Source organism: Miniopterus natalensis, chromosome 13, assembly GCF_054644295.1.
Source record: "Miniopterus natalensis isolate mMinNat1 chromosome 13, mMinNat1.hap1, whole genome shotgun sequence".
NCBI lineage: Eukaryota > Metazoa > Chordata > Mammalia > Chiroptera > Miniopteridae > Miniopterus > Miniopterus natalensis.
Window position 1 is genome coordinate 50304146 of NC_142093.1, and position 18497 is coordinate 50322642.

The window sequence follows — 18497 nt, forward strand, 5'->3', positions numbered from 1 at the left end:
TAAAATGAGTTTCAGGAGGCAGACTGGGAGTGCCTACAACTTCATATACACCTGTCTAGCTGGGGAGGACGGTGCTGAGAATAAGGCAGAAGCTTCTAGGGAATCCTCTCCGTGAACCCCTCTCCCCAGCTCTGAAAAGAGCCTCCTTGCTCAGCCCCTCATAGTTTGCACACCATCTCCTTTTTGGTCATGGCAGGACATGGCCCTTTCCTGTTGAGTCCCCCAATCCCATCACTTTTGGCTTCCAGCTTATCTGTTCCCCTAGGAGAGAGTATGAGAATGAATTCAGACACATTCTGTCCAAAGCCAGGCTCAGCCAGTGTCCCCTCGCCTGAGTCCCCTCTGCCCAGCTGACGAGCCTCCCCATAATACATCAGCCAACTCATTCCCTTTCTTGGGATGCTCCGCACAAGACAGCATCTCAAAGGCCCCACGTTCCTGTCTCTGTTTCAATCAGGATCCAGTCTGGGGAGCAGAACCCACACGAGGATTCGCAAACAAAGAGAACTGAGCACAAGGACTTGGTTGCACATACGTGAGAAGGCTCAGGAATAAAGTGATGTTGCTGATGAATTCCAGATAGTACCCACGACAGGAAGGAAACAAGAGGGAACAAAAGAGCCTAGGAGCTCAAAGGAGGGACCTTGTAAGACTGATGTCCAGGCCGCAGGAGGGATCGTCAGCTACACCGATGCTCAGACCTCTGAAAACAGAGTGTACTGTGGTGGGTGCACGAACCACAGAGGTGGAGAGGAAAGGCCAGCCCAGGAGGTGCTAAGAGGGCCCAAGGAACACAACCCAGAGAGCTGTATCTTCATTGATTCGAAAGCCTTTGGGTGTAGCTTGAATTTTTCACGCTCAGATGAAGGCTTCAGAAATCCATGCATTATGGTCACATGCATCATCCTCTTTTGCCTCTGCCCTTGTCCCCCTTGATCCTGACCTTGCCCTAGCTTCCCGACATTCAGAGAATGCAGCTTATCCAGTAAATAGAAGTAATTACAGTTAACTGTATTAGTAATTAGCAAAATGCAAATCAAAGCAATAATGAGATTCAGTTTCTGGCCATCAGGAAGGCACAAATTAAAAGCTGGTAGGGGATGTTGTAAGAAAACATCCACGGTGTGGATGGGCATGGAAGTCAGCATAGGCTTTTTGGAAAACAATTTTGCAAGAACTTTGCAAAACCTCACTGTGGGCCCTTTGGCCCATCGGTTCTACCTCTAAGAATCTATCAGTTAAGTAACGTTCCACTTCGAAAGCTGAGAAAATCCAATTCAAAGTGGGTAAAACAATAAAAATATTTACCAGATCATATCATTGGAAGTTCAGAAGTGATAGAGGATCGGGGCTGCTGATCTGTTAATTCTGTGATGTCAGCATCGTTCTAATTCTCTCAACTGACATTCATAATTTAAAACCAGGTCCCTGCCCAGCCGAGGGTGGCTCAGAGGTTGAGTGTCAACCTAGGATCCAGGCGATCGGGGTTCGATTCCCAGTCAGAGCACATGCCCCAGTTGAGGGCTCAATCTACAATGACTCTCTCATCATTGATGTTTCTATCTCTCTCTCTCCCTCTCCTTTCCTCTCTCTGAAATCAATAAAGATATATTTAAAAAGAAAAAAAAAAAAAAGAACATGCGATGCCATAGGTCTTGTTCATATAGTAGTAATACATTATTTTTAAAATAAATAAATAAAAATAAAACCAGGCTCCTTCAAGTCTGTACGATAGTTGCCTGTGGTGATCAGAAACTGCACGCTCATTTACATCTTGCGAGAAAGAGAATGTCTCTTCCCCGTCAAAGCCTTCGAAGTATATTTGGGCCAACTTGGGAGGCGTGCTGTGTCAATCAAGCTCTAGCAAGAAACATATGGCATTCAAACTTGGCAATTTGAGGAAAACGTAATACAGGAGTTAATTACCAAGATGCGGGCAAGGTATAGGGAAATCCCAAGACCCAGCCCAGAACACCAGGGCGGGTGACAATAGGATATACCCTTTAGCACCAGTAGGCCCAAGGGGACGAGAGGAGGAAATGGTTACCAAATCAGGGAGAGCTTTGTGAAGGGGACCACTGGATAGGAGACTGCATCTTCATCAGGAAAAACAGTCATCCTGGGGCAACCCCAAAGGCAAAGAACTGGGGATAAAAACCCTAACCTTTGCCTGGCCAGCATTGCTCAGTGGTTGAGCATCAACCTATCATCTGGGAGATCGTGGTTCAATTCCCAGTCAGGGCACACACACAAAATCGATCCCCAGCGGGGTGCGTGCAAGAGGCAGCTGATCATTGACTCTCTCTCATCATTGTTTCTACCTCTCTTTCCTTCTCCCTTCCTCTCTCTGAAATTAATAAAAACAAACAAACAAAAACCCAAAACCCCTAACCTTCCTCTCTCCCTGCCCTCCAATGTCCTTTCTGCGGACCTTGAAGGGTTATTGGGAAACATCCGGCAGAGTCTAAGCCTTTGCCCCTCAGGTCCACGTTATTCGTCCGTGGGTAAGAGATCTGTGCTCCGTACTCCAAGCAAAATATAAAAAGACATCAGCTTGTTTATTCATTCACCTGCTGAGGGCAGGTGAAGGCCTCCGGGTTTGGGCAATGAGTAATAGAGCTACTGTAAAGATTCACATGCAAGGTTTTATGTGGAGCACCATTGCTGGATCCTATGCTAAGACTGTGTGTACCTTTGTTTTAAAAAAAATTGCCTGCCCAGCAGGGAGTGGCTCAGCAGTTGAGCGTCGACCTAGGATCCAGGCGATCAGGGTTCGATTCCCGGTCAGGGCACATGCCCGGGTTGCAGGCTAGATCCCCAGTGGGGGACATGCAGGAGGCAGCCAATCAATGACTCTCTCATCACTGATGTTTCTATCTCTCTCTCCCTCTCCTTTCCTCTGTCTGAAATCAATAAAGATATTTTTTTAAGAAAAATTGCCAGACTGACTCCAAAGTGGCTATAACATGTTGCATCCCCACCAGCAATAGTTGAGAGTTCCTGCTGCTCCACATCCTCGCCAGTATTTAGTGGTGTCAGTATTTTGGATTTTGGCCATTCTAATAGGTACATAGTGGGGTCTCCTTGCTTTTTCATTTGCGCCTTCCTGATGACATTGAATGTGGAGCATATTTTCATACGCATATCTCCTTCTGTAAGGTGTCTTGTTCAAACTTTTTGCCCATTTTCAATTGAGTTGTTTGTTCTCATATTATTGAGTTTTAAGAGGTCTTTGTATATTTTAAGTTTCATGTGTTTCTTTGTACTTTTCTTATTATGCCTGCTAGGAAACTTAAAATTCCCTACATGCCTCACATTGGAGCCTCACATCATGTTTACATTGGACACTAGTCTAAGGATGAACTGTGGTGTCAGAAAGACCCAGGGACAGCGTGTGCTGAAGGGACCAGCTGCTCACCCAGACTGTGAGGCAGGGGTGGGGCTGAGAGACAGTGCAAAGCACAACATTTTGGTGTGACACGTTCAACGCACTTATTTTTGCAATCCCCGAAAACAAAACATTAAATTTCCAGCTTTTTAAAGTTAATTACCAAGTCATATGTGCAGCTGGTATGCTCATCTGATGGTTCCCCACCCCAGGCCCCAATCCAGCGCTGCGTCAGCGCTGTGTGTCAGGCCACTGTGTGTCACCTGGATTCCCTCTGCTCTCTGTTAATGGTTCGCTTGCTTCCAGCCCTCACTGATTTAGTCCATCCTGCTCACTTCAGTCAGACAGGTTTTTCAGAATACACATCGGCTCTTGCTACTGTTCTCTAAAACCTTCCATGACTCCCTACTCCTAACAGAATAAATCGCAAGCTCTTTGGCATGCGTCCTGGCAAGGAACAGAGGCACACTAACAGGCTGCACCCTGGGGAGGATGCGAGGGAGTGTTCACAAAAGTGCAAGCAGGTTCAGAGAAAGCACGGGAGACGAAGAAGGACCAGGCTTTCGGCAGCTGGTGTCCACCACCTCCTGCAGAGGAGAAGGGGCAGGGGGCGGGCAGTGACCGGTATAGGAGAGGGCTTGAGCTAGGGAGGGGCTATCTAACCACACTCTCCCCGTTTCTCTGATCTCCCATGGCCTAAGCACAACCAGCAGACAGGACAAGAGACCTTGGAAGCTGGCCACAGGGTCAGTCTCACAGGTGGAGAAGGGGCACCCCACCTGAGGCCCAGGGGCGCACATCACCTGGATTCCTGCCAGCCCATAACTGCCTGCCCTGCTCCAGGCTGTTCCCCTTCTCCTGGCCAAAAAAATCCTTCTAAAATGCAAACCCCTTCACAGGACTCCCCTGAGTACAGCCCTTCATAGTGTCTGCCCCGCTAGCTCTGTGGTGAGACCCCAAGACTTGTCACGAGCTGATGCTGCTCACCTCCTTGCTCTCCTCGCTCGCCTTAGGGTCACGAATGACAATGCTTGGCTCATCACAAACCCCTTAAAGAGCCATCCTCGGTCCCTTCCCCTCCTGGGCCCTGCTGCAGAGAGGGCCCCGCTGCCAGGGAATCACCTTCACTCCCTGCCCCTGGGCGGGCTGAGCTGTGCCTTCTGTGACCAGTAGAGGGCACTGTGACATTGAGAGACAGCGAGTGACAGCAAGTGACAGCCTCTGGAGCCCACGCCTGGACCAAGCTGCCGGAGCTAAGCTGTCAGCACCCACAGGCAAGGCCTCTTTCCTAATCATGCAATTGTGCTTTTCAAACTTTTTTTTTTTTCCTACAATCCACTCTTTGAAATACGTTTTACCTTGCAGTTCAGCGCACAGGTACTGATGATCGACTTTTAGGATTAACCTGCCAAAATCTGATTGCTGAAGGTATTTCATAGCGAAATCAATTCAAAAAATAGTTTAACAAAATTAAATTTAGTTGATTAATTAAAGTGTACTTTCGGTCTTTGTATCTTCAGCAAATTAGTTTTTAAACAGCTTGTTTTGGCCGGCCGGGCGTGGCTCAGCGGTTGAGCATCGACCTGGGATCCAGGCGATCGGGGTTCGATTCCCGGTCAGAGCACATGCCTGGGTTGCGGGCTCGATCCCCAGTCGGGGGAGTGCAGGAGGCAGGCAATCAATGACTCTCTCATCACTGATGTTTCTGTCTCTCTCTCTCCCTCTCCTTTCCTCTCTCTGAAATCAATAAAGATAAAAAATAAATAAATAAACAGTTTGTTTTCATATGACTGACACATTTACTTTGTAACATATCGATTTTTATTGAATACATGAAAGTATTTAGCAGTGAATGCATGAAATGGGTATTTTGGATTTTCAATGCAACTTCCTTTGAAATTTTTTTTGAATGCAGATGACAACAGTTATGAAAATTTGACTGTGTGAATAAAGGCCTATACAGCCTCCTTAAAATGAAACATTTAATTTCCTGTATTATTTATTTGCTTTCTGAGCAGAAGAATGCAAAACCAGGAAGCTGCCAGATTCGCAAGCTTCCCGCTGACGATTTCCTACCCGCTGACCTCGCTGGGGCTCATTTGAGCTTTGCTGGCCTCCACAAATGAAAACTCGATGTGTTCCTTCCTCCCCGCCTTGTCTGTCATTCTGACAGGCTCCCCCGCTTCGCAGGTGCTGATGAACCACCCGGGGTGGGCCACCGACTCGAGCGTGTTCCTGCAGATCCACTTCTTCCTATAGAAGGTGTAGCCCTTCAAGTCATTTTCATTCTGCATAGCCAGGTGGGAAAGCTTCTTCTTCTGCGAGGTAAAATGGGTGGATTAGCCAGCACAGCCTCTGAACAGGGGAAAACCCAGCCTGTGGGCTCTTGGAGCTCAGAGCCAGGCAGGAGGACAAGCAGCTCTTCTACCCACTGCTTTCTGGAGGAGGTGCTCCTGCTGTACAGGCCAAGGTGAGAATTTGGGGAGAGGGAGAGGTGTTGCAGGTCCTGGCCTTCCCCTTTAGGGTGCCTGAGGGGACAGGAAATTGGATGGGAGGGCTCACCTTCAGCTGCAGGGATGGCTGGCCTTTTTTCTTGTCTATCTCACAGCAAAGACAGAGCTCTCCATTAGAGACTGCCAGGAGAACTATGTTTCCCTTCTCATGGCCTGAGCATTTGTGACAGGCTAAGACAGAGAAGGTCTCTGGGAAAAGACAGTCACAGAAAGGGGGTTGGTCCTCAGAGCAGGGATGAGGCCTCCTGTCTGCTGGGGCTTCTGGTTCCTTCACTCGGTCCATGCCTCCCCCTCCCCCACAGTCCACAAAGACTTCCCTCAGTTCTGATCACCCTCGCAGACCCACCATTCCATTCCTAGAAGTCCTTGGGGCTCCTCCGCCCCACTGCCCACCCCCTGTTGGAGCTGGAGGTGTCCTACAACCTTAGTTGAGCCCTGCAGGAAGGCCTTCGCCTGGCTGCGGGGAGGGGGTGAGAGACAACCAAGAGAGAGTCACCTGGTTTTATGTAGCTTTTATTTGGAACTGCTATGAGGTTCCCAGAGTCCAACACCAATACTTTGTGGTCCCGGTCATAAAAGATGAATTTCTGTGGTTCTTGGTTCGCCACTTTTGGACCTAGGTCAGTATAACCAGGTGTCAACTCTTCATGTTGAATGGGAAACTCGGTCCTTTGTAGCCCACAAGGAGGGGCCCAGCGCAGCCCTCTCCCTGCTTGTGGGCTTGGACATCAGCCCACTGAAGACTTCTCCCACCCCAGGCTTCCAGCCTTGCTCCAGACCAGCAACTCAGCACATACATAAGCACATGGGCTCCCAGTTTTGACACATGGGTTCAAATCCAAGCCCTGTGACTTACTGCTTTATGACATAGGAGAAGTCGCTAATCTCTCCAAACCTCAATGTCCTCCTGTGTAAAATGGGGGTAATAACAGCACCTACCTTCCAGGAGCATCACTCAAATGAATGACACTTAGCCAGGAGTCTGAGGATGGAAAGAACTACGGACATGTTAATCCTTTCTTCTTAAGCCCCTCTTCTGCACCCTCTCCCAGGGACACCACGCTCCCAGCAGTGCCTGGGGGAAACCGATCCTTGCTATGGCCAGGCCAGGGGAGGGCTAGCCGAGGGAGGTGAGAGCTGGAGGCAGGAAGCACCCAGGAGCCAGCATCCTGAAGGCCAGCTGGCACTGCTGCTCCCACAGAAAGCTGCAGGGCTTGCGCCTGGCCCTGCAAGAACCTTCTAAATAGGCAGGACCAGCGTGACAGTGGCCCGGGATTTCCCCAGGGGGGGCCCCGCATAGAAACCCTCCCTACCCAGCCTCTGAAAGGGCAGCTGGCCCGCCCCTCTGTGGGAGCTCAGGCACTTGGCTGATGGGGGCAGGAGCCCACAGCTGGGCCAGTGACCATCGTGGATGGTGGTTGTAAAATGTCAAATATGATAATACAGTAACCACTGCACTCAGTGACGCTGCCATGTAATTATCTTTGATGGGTAATTACAGCCTAGAGATGAAACCTGAGGCCTCACTCTCCTCCCATGCAGTAAGCACAGGCCCCTGACTGGTCCCCTCCTGCCCTGGCAACGAGGACTCTTCCTATAACACTGGCTCTCTGTCGCCTCCTCCCTGGAGCCCTCCTTAGCACCCTCTGTGTGGGCCTCCTCTCTGGGTGGCCGCAGTACTCTGCACACACACCCGTAGCATAGGTGTTGGTGTCCCTGTCTCGTCTCCCTACAGCACTGGAGGCTCCTGAGCGCAGGTCCCCTGTCTAACTTGGCACAATCCTCCTCGGCCCCAGCCTAGTGCCCCAAGTGTCACAGACACCCAGTGTTTATTGCAGGGATAAGTGGCCCAGGCAAGATCCTAAGTAACTCTGCAATGACATGGGATCAAGTGAGACCCGTAGGTCACAGCCCTGCTTACACTAGAATCTCCTCAGGAGCTCTTTTGGGCCCACCCCCACCCCCATTCTGAGTTCATGGAACTGAGGCAGGTTGATTCAGAATCATGAAACCAGATAAACTCTAAACCTTCCAATTTCTCCACCATTAACCACACCTCACCTGCAATTCTGCCTTTCTATCAGCCCCAGGGCTGGTGATGCTGCTGGTCTGAGGGCCACTTGGCTGCATGTTGGACCACCTGGTGGGTGATGTTTTAAGACCATGGATGCCTGGGCCTCACACCCCCAAGATTGTGATTCAGTTGGTCCAGAGTGACACCCAGACAAACTACATAAGTTGCATTTCTAGCACCAGCATTGTGCTTCTTAACTTTTAAATATTTCCTAAACATGTTCTTTTCCTTCTGTTTCCCTCCTATCATAGCCTGAATCGGGGCCCCACCATCTCGCAGTCACGCTTGTGCATGTCCCCTCTCGCTGGCCCAAATCCATTCCTCCAAAAGTCCTTCTCGAGGCCTCAGTAAAGTTGTCAGTGTTCCAGGGGCTGGTAGTCTTTCCTGCAGAGCAGTGGCCCTCACTCTCCTGTGTATCCCAGTAACCCTGGTGGCTTCATAGACACAGACTCCTGAGCCTCAGACCCTGAGCGTCTAATACAAGAGTCCACAGTGGAGCCAGAGAATCTTCATTCCCAACAAATTTCCAGGAGCTGTTGCTGTTCCTGGTCCAAGGACCACACACTGAGAACCTCTGCCTCCAGGTGGGAGGGAGCACAGCCCTGAGGAGAAGTCAGAATAGGCCCGACAGACAGCTTGTGTGGCAGCTCCACCAGCTGGGGCACAGCGCAGAGCAGGAGCAGTCACCTCCACCCAAGATCAAAACCACCAGACCACCCAAGGCAGCAGCAGTGGTGGCTCCCAGGCCCACGAGGCCATCCCGGTGCCATGTGCACCTCATCTCGTTTGGGGCTCACTGCGCTTTTCCACAGGGAGGAAATTGAGGCCCAGTGGTCACATATGGCCTGTGGTGGAGCTGGGGCTCAGGCCCAGATCTCCTGACTCTGCCCTGTGCAGGGGGTGGTGACGGGAGCCTGAAACCTGACTTGGGCAGACAGTTCCTCTTGGGTATAGTCCCTCAAATTCCAGCATCTGTCGCTCACTGCCTGTGCACCTGGGGCAGGTTGTCCCCCTCTCTTCCTCAGGTTCTACACCAGGAGAGAGGTGATACTAACTTTTCCTCCTGGGGTCACTGTAAGGGCCACATGCAGCCTGTGGGAAGGTCTAGCCCAGTGCACCTGTGGCACTCGGTGGTGTGGGTCCCCCACACGCCCATCCTGCCCAGTTCCCGGTTTCATAGGCACTGTGACGAGGTCAGGGTTGCCAGCAACAGTCAGAAGAGGAACCTGGATGGTTCCCAGGCTCAAACCCTTCCTTCTCCTGAGCCACTCAGCAGGGATGTGTGGCCTTCTCTCTCTGCAGACCCCAAGGCCCATCTTTCTTACTGACCCTGCTGATATTTGCTTCTACAGAGAAGTCTCAGCCCCACCCCGGCACCCTTAGGTGTTCCTCATCTCTGGTTCTCCCACTCCCCTGAGAGAGCCCAGGGGCACCATCCCCACCCCACCCTCACCAGGTCAACTGGGGGCCATACCTGCATGCATGGAGCTCAGGGAGGCGAGGCTTGGGCCTGGCTCCAGGGCGCCACTGGCCGGGTCTGGAATCAGAGACAGCAAGGTTGGCGTGCGCATTGGGATTTTTCAAGGACTTAGGGCCCCGGGACCATTTAATGCCTTACTTATTTTTGGTATGTTTTCAGAAACACTAAGAAAAGAGACAGTAATGATATTAAAAATAGCTTTTCTGGTTGAAAATAGTGGAAATGGAGATGAAATGGAGCTAAGTGCAGAACTTGCTACAAATATCACGCACATACATCACCCACAACTGCGAGGATAAGGGGTCAGAGCGAGTGTGGGAGGCACCTCGTAGCCCCTGCCCCAGGAGCGGGGCTGGGCCCAAGCCTCTGGGCTGTAACTGTTAGTGGACCCACAGTTGTCAGACCAACGTCCTGATGTTTAGTCTCCAACTATGATGCCCACATATGAACCCAAAGCTCAGGATGTGGCCTCTGGCATGTCACAGGCCTCTCCCTTCACACTTGCACATTGGACAGTCACATGGGTCAAAATTCTGCTTTTAATGTCTCCCTTGAGCCAACGCCCAAGGGCCTTCCTCCAGGGAGTGCTCAGCTCTGAGCTACTGCCCACCCAGACTCAGAGACCCCCCGCAGGTCCCTCCTCTGCTGGGCAGTCAGGGGACACAGAGGCGCATGTGGAGGATTCAAAACCACCCAGTTGGTGAGTCAGGACATCAAACCTGAGTCTCTGATAAAATTGACCTATTTATCTACCACCTGCTGCCCCTGAGCACCTGCCACTGAGCTGCATTTTCCGTAGAGGATTACTGTCACCTAACTCACCTACCAGGGAAATCCTCAAAGCTCATTCCCATGCAAGGTCCCCCAGGAGGCCAGGTCAGTGCACGGCTCCCCACAGGGTCCTGCCTCAGGAGCTGCTCTTGGGCCCCAGGTGCATTTTCATGAGAACTCACCTTCTGAGCTGCTCTGGGCTGCAGCTCCTTCCCAGTCTGCAGAGTCCATCACATCCGCATTCTCCTCCTGAAAGGACATTTTCAGTGTGATGAAATGATGCGACACGACCTGCGTGGACAGGAAGGACACTGGTTACGGCACCATCTGACCCCAGGGAGCCTTGTTGGATGCCCTGCATGTGGAACAGGCCACCGGCTTCCCTCTCTGCTGCGAACTGTTTGCTGCGTCCAGGGCGGCCTTGCAGGGCCCACCATGGTCTTCCCTTTAGCACTCTTTCTTGGCTCTTTGCCCCTCCAGTGTGACATTTTCCAACCTGTGGGTCACAATATCACTTTTACGAATCTCGACAACATTTTATAAAAATGAAGTAGGAAGTTCAAACTGTATTGCTCTAATTCCAGGGCTGGCAAACTATAGCCCACAGGCCAAATCCATCCCACTCTTGTTTTTTAAATAAAATGTTATTGGAACACAGCCATGCCCTTGTTTGCAGGTCTCCCATGGCTGTTCTCCAGCTATGAAGCAAAGATGAGTATTGAAGGAGAGGTCATCTGGCCAGCAAAGCCTATAATGCTGACCCTCCCAACTTTTACAGAAAAAATTGTCACACCTCCTGCTATAGTCTAAACTTTGCAAAAAAATGCAAAGTTTCTACCCTGGCTGGTGTAGCTCAGGTGGTTGGGTGTTGTCCCTTGCACCAAAAGGTTGCCAGTTCGATTCCTGGTCAGGGCACATGTCCAGGTTTCAGGCTCGATCCCCAGTAGGGGTCATGAAGGAGGTAGCAGTCAATGTTTCTCTCTCTCTCCCTCTCCTTTCCTTTCTCTCCAAAAAATCAATAAAAATGTGTGCGTTTTGTTTTGTTTTTTAAAAAGGCAGTTTCTTTGCAGCCTCTTGTCCTGGAAAAGGGAGCCTCCAAATAGTCCCAGGAGGCTCAACTCCTGATGTGTTAAGGCCGCTGACACAGGCATTCCCCTCCCCAATACCGTGGGTCACTTCTCACTCAGCTCACACAGAATCTTCCCCAACACCAGTTCAGGACCACACAGTGAGGGCGGGGCAAAAATTCTTGTTCCTGAAAACCTTCAAGATGAAAGGTTTTCAAGATGAAAACCTTGAGTGACTTCTCAAGGGCCACACACCACTTTTAAGATTGCAGATGGGCAATTTAGGTGGAAAACCAAACCTCCAAGAATGGCTTAGGTGTGCGACAAAGGGAACTAAATGGTTTTGCAAAAAATAAAAATGATAAGGAAGGGCTCCAGGGCTAGGCAGCAAGGACAGTGAGGAACAGGGGTGGATGGTCTGTGGCCCCTGTGGCCCGGGGCTGGGGAGACCTGATGGAGCTTAAACGAATCGATGGATATCCACTATTTGATTTTACATTGCTTGGTTTTTGTCTGCATCGCCAGAACCCACCAAGCATAACTGCCTTTGCAGTTTGAGGGGTAAACTGAGGGACACAGAGAATTGGTGGCACTAGAGAAGGCGGAGAATTTGGCACATCAGAACAAGGCCATCAGAACAAGGTGTCTGGCAGAAAGAAATGTAGGTGCCCAAATATGTAAAGATACTGGTGCTGCTGCTGGAGTACAAAGTGACGCCCATGGGCAGGAGGACCTGCGGATGTCCCCTGAGCTGCCTAAGGAATGGGCCACCTACATCAGTATAAATGCAAGTTGGGGCCACAAGGCTCCCTGAAGAAGTAGTGCATTTGGCACCTGAGATCCATCTCTTCCCACCTAGAAGCACTCAAAATACAGCGGCCCAATGTCTCTTTCTGAAGACCAGTACTTCCCTGACTCTGAAATCAGACTACTCAGCCTTTAGAAAAGGTGCCAGCGTCTTCCTAAGGTGTCCAAGCTCGGTGTGCGGCCTGGCCCTGCAGCAAGGCCCTGCCTATTGGGGAAGGCACCCTAGGAGACAGCGGGCTGCAGCTGGGCTGAGAGCCAAGGGGTCTAGGCAGGTGTCAGAGCTAATATGTAGGCATTTGGGGAGTCCATGGAGAGGGATCTTGAGCCAGGGGGTGAGGACCACCTACCTGGGCCAGGGATCCCCGCTGTCCGTGGCTCTGTCTTGGGCACCGGGAGCTCTGGCCTCTGTCCTCAGGATCTCTGACCTGAAGGAACCAGGTCTCAGCCTCATTATGAATAATCAGTTTGGGAGTACATATGCCATGGAGCATTCCTTCAGCCGATAATAGCACCTTAGGTTATCAGTCATTACTCATGGCATGCATTTTCTCTCTTTGGGCATAAACAAATTCCTGTGAGGTAGTGTCACTCTGCCCAGGACTGGGACACATCCATTCAACCCAGTTCAACAACAAAGATGTGGGGAAGAGGGGTGAGGAAAAGAGAGGGAGGTGCAAGGTGCAGGTCAGGCGGTGAGCCTAGGGCTGCAGGAAGCCCCTGTCCTCACTTGAATTCTTTGCCCCAGTCCCAGAGAAAAATGTCCTCCTGTCCCCTCTCCTCCAGATGCACTCCAGGACCTCACTGACACCCCTCCACTTTTGTTTCAACAGAGGCATGCAAAGCCCCCCCCCCCCCCCTCCCCGCCAAGGGAGCTTTGATCAGGGCCTCCAACGACCAGCTTCTCTCTACAGCCTGTCGGTGTTTCCTTGTCTCTTGCATTGCATTTGCCTCACAACACCAGAAAGAGCCAGTCGTTTCAGACGAAAATCCACACAACCAAGTAAGATCAGAGCTTCTGGGCACCACCACCAGCACCACTGAACACGGGAACAGAGCAACAACCACAGCTGTCACCTGCAGGGCCTGGGCTGAGCCCATGGCTTTCTGTCTTTATCTCCCTGGTGCTCTGATGATCCTGCTGGCAGGGCTGTCCTCACTGCTTACCGGACAAAAGACAGAGCAGTGTCAGGGGTTAAGCAATTGACACCTAATCAAAAACCTAGTAACAGACAGCACAGGGTTATAGCACAGGCCTTTCTGAGCGTGTGGTGGCTCCGTCCCTTACACAGTCTCTCCTAGTCACTTTCCACACACACATCTATCTAACATGCAGATAGAGAAGTGCGTTGCACAGGTTATTTTATAACATGCCTTTCCTATTAACAGTGCATCTTGCTATTTCTACTCAATATATCTCGATCATTTCACTTGATCAATACTTTTCTACAATATATTTTTTTTGGTTATATACGTTTTTATTGATTTCAGAGAGAGGAAAGGAGAGGGAGAGAGAGATAGGAACATCAATGATGAGAGAGAGTCATTGATCGGCTGCCTCCTGCCTGCCCCCTGCTGGGGATCGAGCCCACAACCCAGGCATGTGCCCTGTCCAGAATCGAACCATGACCTCCTGGTTCATAAGTCAACACTCAGCCACTGAGCCACACCAGCTGGGCTACATTTTTATTTTTTTTTTAATCGCTGCAAAGTACTCCATTCTTCACCTAAAGACCTGGAAAAATGTTATTTCCTTGACAGCTGGAATTAAAATCCTTATTTTGTCTGTTAAATTCCTAGAGAGATCTTTGGAGAATTTGTTCATAAACCTTTGGGGTGGGGATGAGATGGCGAAGGAAAAGATGACATAAAAGCAAAGTCAAAATAGTCACTAAACTGCCTCCCAGGCAGGCACTCCTGTTCTCAGGGCTCAGGAGAAGGGGGTGGGAGGCGCCCTGTGGGGGGGTATAGGAAACAGGCTTGTAGAGACCCCCAGGGCCCTGCACAAGGAGGGAGCAGAGAGAGAAGTCATCTCTTTGAGGGGCTGTGATGTCGTGGGTGTGGAGCACCCACCACAGACTCACTGATATTGCCTCCCCACACACGACCTCAATAAAGTTGGAAATCTGACCACCGTCAATGCACAACAGGATGCTCTTTGTTCACTCACTTGCATTTTTATTTGTGGGAGGTTGAGAAAGAGCACAAGGGACAGTTTGTGTGTCACATGTGTATAAACCTTATTAAAGTAATCCCCAGTGTTGAACATTTGGGTTTTCATTTTTACACTGTTACATACAATGTCATGCTAAATGTGCTTGGGCTTAAACCTTTGCTGACATCATTGATTATGTTCGTGGGATAAAGTCCTAGAAGTGTAATTGCTGGGTCAAAGCATATACATATTTTTCTTATATGCTTTTTTAAATTTTGCATTGCACGATTATTTTTTTAAATTTTTATTTATTGATTTTAAAGAGAGAGGAAGGGAGAGAGAGAGAGAAAAAACCATCAGTTTGTTGTTCCACTTATTTATGAATTCATTGGTTGATTCTTGTATGTGCCCTGACCAAGGATCGAACCCGCAACCTAGACTTCTCGGGACTATACTCTAAACAACTGAGCTACCCAGCCAGGGCTTACAGTGACTTTTAAGGAATCTAATTTATTAGATCATTTTTTTCACTTATTTAACCTTATAGAGCCATCACCATTCACACTTTTTGACAGGTTGTATTTTGCTACTTCTGTGTGTATTTGGTGAACTTATGTTTTCTGTGTGTATATGGGGGTGTCTATATGCTTTATGTGTATATACTTTGTGTGCATGTATGTTTTCTTGGAGCGTGTGTGTCTTTTATGTGTATGTTTGTGTGTTGTATTTTGTGGGTATATTTTACTGTGTGCTGTGTATTTTGTGGCTGTATGTGTTTTATGTATATGTTATGTGTGCATTGTGTATGTTGTTGGTAAGTTGTGTGTATTTTATTGGAGTGTGCATATTTTCTCCATGTGTGTTTTGGGGGCAGCCTTCCCTTCCTTGGTGTCTACACAGCATACACAGGGCTCAGTGTAGCACCAGGTTCATTTACGTACCAGGCCTCCCCTGCTTTAGGCCAAGTACAAACTGCGGCAGAATTACAGGCTCCGTTTCGAACCAGCCCCGTGGTCAGGGCGCAGGAGGGGCTGAGACATCCTGCCTTCATTTCATGAGAATTATGAGGTGGCTGCACGGCACAGCGGCTGACAGGGGACCCCAGTCATTCTTGCCGCCACTCTGTGACAGTCTGAGGCCACTGGCCCACTGAGGGGTTCCACCTGCAAACTTGCTCAAGTGGCTACTTGGCGAGACGGCCTGTAACTCAACCAGCACAATCAGGCAGTACGTGCTCCTGAGCTGACACTGGCCTGACAGGTGGGGGAGGCCAGCGCCTGGTCACTGAGGGACAGAGGCTGCTCCTCAGGTGACACAGCAAAGACATCCATCCTTTCTGAGATCTGACAGTTTGCCCTTTGGAACTTCCACCTGTGGCGTTTGGCAATGGGCCTATTTCCTGTCCACAAGTTGGTTCAGAAACTTGCTACTAGTTTTTTGTTATTTGTGCCATAGGATGTGAGTATTAACAGAGACGGAGGACACTGCGAAGAAAATGTTTACAGATTTCTCTTCTTGGGATTTCCAAGAGCACCCCACCCCCTGGCTACAATCCACATTTTTAAACTGCTGTCACTATAGAGTTTCTTAGGATCTCATCCCTGCTGTAAGCACCTAGTGTCCGTGACGCTTGGGGCACTAGGCTGGGGCCGAGGAGGGTTGTGCCAAGTCAGACAGGGGACCTGCGCTCAGGAGCTTCCAGTGCTGTAGGGAGACGAGACAGGGACACCAACACCTATGCTACGGGTGTGTGTGCAGAGTACTGCGGCCACCCAGAGAGGAGGCCCACACAGCGGGTGCTAAGGAGGGCTCCAGGGAGGAGGCGACAGAGAGCCACTGTTATAGGAAGAGTCCTCGTTGCCAGGGCAGGAGGGGACCGGTCAGGGGCCTGTGCTTACTGCATGGGAGGAGAGTGAGGCCTCAGGTTTCATCTCTAGACTGTAATTACCCATCAGAGATAATTACATGGCAGCGCCACTGAGTGCAGTGGTTACTGTATTATCATATTTGACATTTTACAACCACCATCCACGATGGTCATTGGCCCAGCTGTGGGCTCCTGCCCCCATCAGCCAAGTGCCTGAGCTCCCACGGAGGGGCGGGCCAGCTGCCCTTTCAGAGGCCAGGTAGGGAGGGTTTCTATGCGGGGCCCCCCCTGGGGAAATCCCGGGCCACTGTCACACTGGTCCTGCCTATTTAGAGAGGCTCTTGCAAGGCCAGGCGCAAACCCTGCACCTTCAGGATGCTGGCTCCTGGGTGCTTCCTGCCTCCAGCTCTCACCTCCTTCCGCTGGCCCTCCACTGGCCCAGCCAGGGCAAGGATGCGTCCCTCTGCTCACATTGCTGGGAGCATGGTGTCCCCGGGAAAGGGCACAGGACAGAGGAGTAAGAAGAATTACCACAACAACAATATTAAACAACATACTGATATTTTCTCCATGGTCCAGGCACCTTGCTAAATCCTGTTCACTAAATAACTTTTTAAATTCTTCCAACAACCCTATTTGGCCTGCCCTATGACAATCCTCATTTCATGGAGGCGAACACTGAGGTTGGAAGAATTTATTAAGTTGTTCTAAGTCCCACAACTACCGAGGGCAGGCCTCGGGGATACTGCGGGTTGGGCTACAAGCCACCCTAAAGTGAGCACCCCAGAAAGCCAGGCGCAATCGCTCGCAGGTGGAGGGTCGTGCCTCCTACTGGTAAAAACACAAGTGAAGCGCAGTGAAAGGAGCCCGCCTTATGTGAGAGAGCTCGGGTTTGAGCCCGAGTCTGCCTAACTCGGGAGCCCAGGTGCTGAGAAGACGGGTCACGTTCTTTTTCATTAAACTTAGGGACGCGGCAAACAGGGACAGCCCTGAGCCCCCAGAGGCCTGGAGTGGGCCGGGAAGGCTCAGCCCTCTCTCCAGGTGAAATGCTGCTAGGTGCTGGTTAGACTGATCCCAGCTCTGATGAAAACCAAAAACCCATGAAAGTCAGTGTTCAGGCCACGTACCAGAAGCTCTGGTCCTGGGAGTGCGACATTTCAAAGACACCTGCAAACAGGAGAAGCCGGGATGACCATCCGCCTTGCCTGTCCCCGGGAAGCAAGCAAGCGAGCGCCTTCTCCTGGCCTCCAGAGCCCCTGGCAGGGACAACCTGAGGAAAATGCCAGAAACTTTTAGGAGTTTGCAGAAGGGCTGGAAAGATTCCTGCTCTGAGAGGGGTCTTTCTAGAAAGGCTGGAACCAAGAAAGATCCAGACCTTCAGAAGGAGAACAGGAGGAGCGCAGAGGCTTGGAGCAGCAGGATGGGGTGGGAGAGGGGACGTGGACCCCAGAGCTGGGGGAGGGGTTATGGGCCACACCTAACGCCTCACATGTTCCAGGGAAGATCCCCCCCCACCCCCCCTGCCCCCGCTCCGGGACTGGCCTTACTCACTGACAGTTGTTTTCCAGACACAACTCTATTTAATCTCACACTTAGGCTCAGTCATGCAGAGAAAGGAAGTATGTGGTATCTAAGGAGGAGCCCCATCTCCACTGTGACAAGGACAGAGGGCAAGCCCAGCACTGGAGCTGAAGGGCCTGTAACTCAGGAAATTCGTTTCCAGTCTTGCAGCACCGAGGGAAGTTCCCCAGGGACCCGGGGAGATGCAAAGGGCAGAGAATTGTCCTCTCCTTTCTGCGCTTTCCTCCCTGGCCTGAAGACAGAAAGTCTGCCTCTCGGGCCTTTGGGAGCCCCTCTTGAGCCCGTGGCTCTTCCCTCTTTGCTGACTCAGGGTCACGCAGCTTCATGTCTGGGGGTGTCCTCCTCCTGGAAGGACACTGGGGGTCTCCTCACCATGTGGGCCCGCAGTCCTGGGGAGGGGACCATGCTGGGGAGATCACAGTGCTCAGCTAGGCAGCTAGTCCCCAGGCCTGGTCTCAGTGGGGTGAGTAATGGGAAACCCAACGGAGTGTATGTTCTGTAGTCCCACGGCCAAAGAACTGGCGTTTGACTCCTGCATCCTAGGTCGCATAGAGGCTGTCACCTCTCATGGCCTGTCCAGGAGTGTCCAGCAGGACGGCAGCAAGGCTCACTGTGTACTCTAGAACTGGCCAGGCCCAGGGGGCCAGACAGTGCTGGGAAACTGACAGCTACAGACGCCCAGAGGAGACATCAGTGTGGTGTCCAGAGCACAGGGCTGAGGGAGCAGGAAGATGCTCTGTGTCTGTGAGCATTTGGCAGGAAAGACAGAAGCAGGTCCCACCCAGGCAGTAGCAAGG

At 50.9% G+C, this 18497-nt stretch overlaps 1 protein-coding gene across 1 annotated transcript; it reads right to left on the reverse strand.

Annotated features, from left to right (window-relative positions):
* Nucleotides 1-3894: 3894 nt before the first annotated feature.
* On the reverse strand, nucleotides 3895-10487 carry IL37 (interleukin 37). Its single transcript, XM_016201764.2, has 6 exons — nucleotides 10409-10487; nucleotides 9450-9512; nucleotides 6398-6517; nucleotides 5951-6090; nucleotides 5473-5706; nucleotides 3895-3975 (listed from the first exon to the last, which is right to left on the reverse strand). The coding sequence occupies exons 1-6, from the start codon at nucleotides 10485-10487 to the stop codon at nucleotides 3895-3897; spliced, it is 717 nt and encodes a 238-aa protein (XP_016057250.2).
* Between the last annotated feature and the right edge of the window lie 8010 nt (nucleotides 10488-18497).

Bases quoted from the DNA above. Each gene is read 5' to 3' on its own strand.
- IL37 (XM_016201764.2), bottom strand. From the start codon at position 10,487: ATGTCCTTTCAGGAGGAGAATGCGGATGTGATGGACTCTGCAGACTGG. The intron at 6,518-9,449 runs GTATGGCCCCCA...ATACTGACCTAG, and splicing joins CCTGAGCTCCATGCATGCAG to GTCCAAAAGTGGCGAACCAA. The intron at 5,707-5,950 runs GTGAGCCCTCCC...TTTACCTCGCAG, and splicing joins AGCCATCCCTGCAGCTGAAG to AAGAAGAAGCTTTCCCACCT.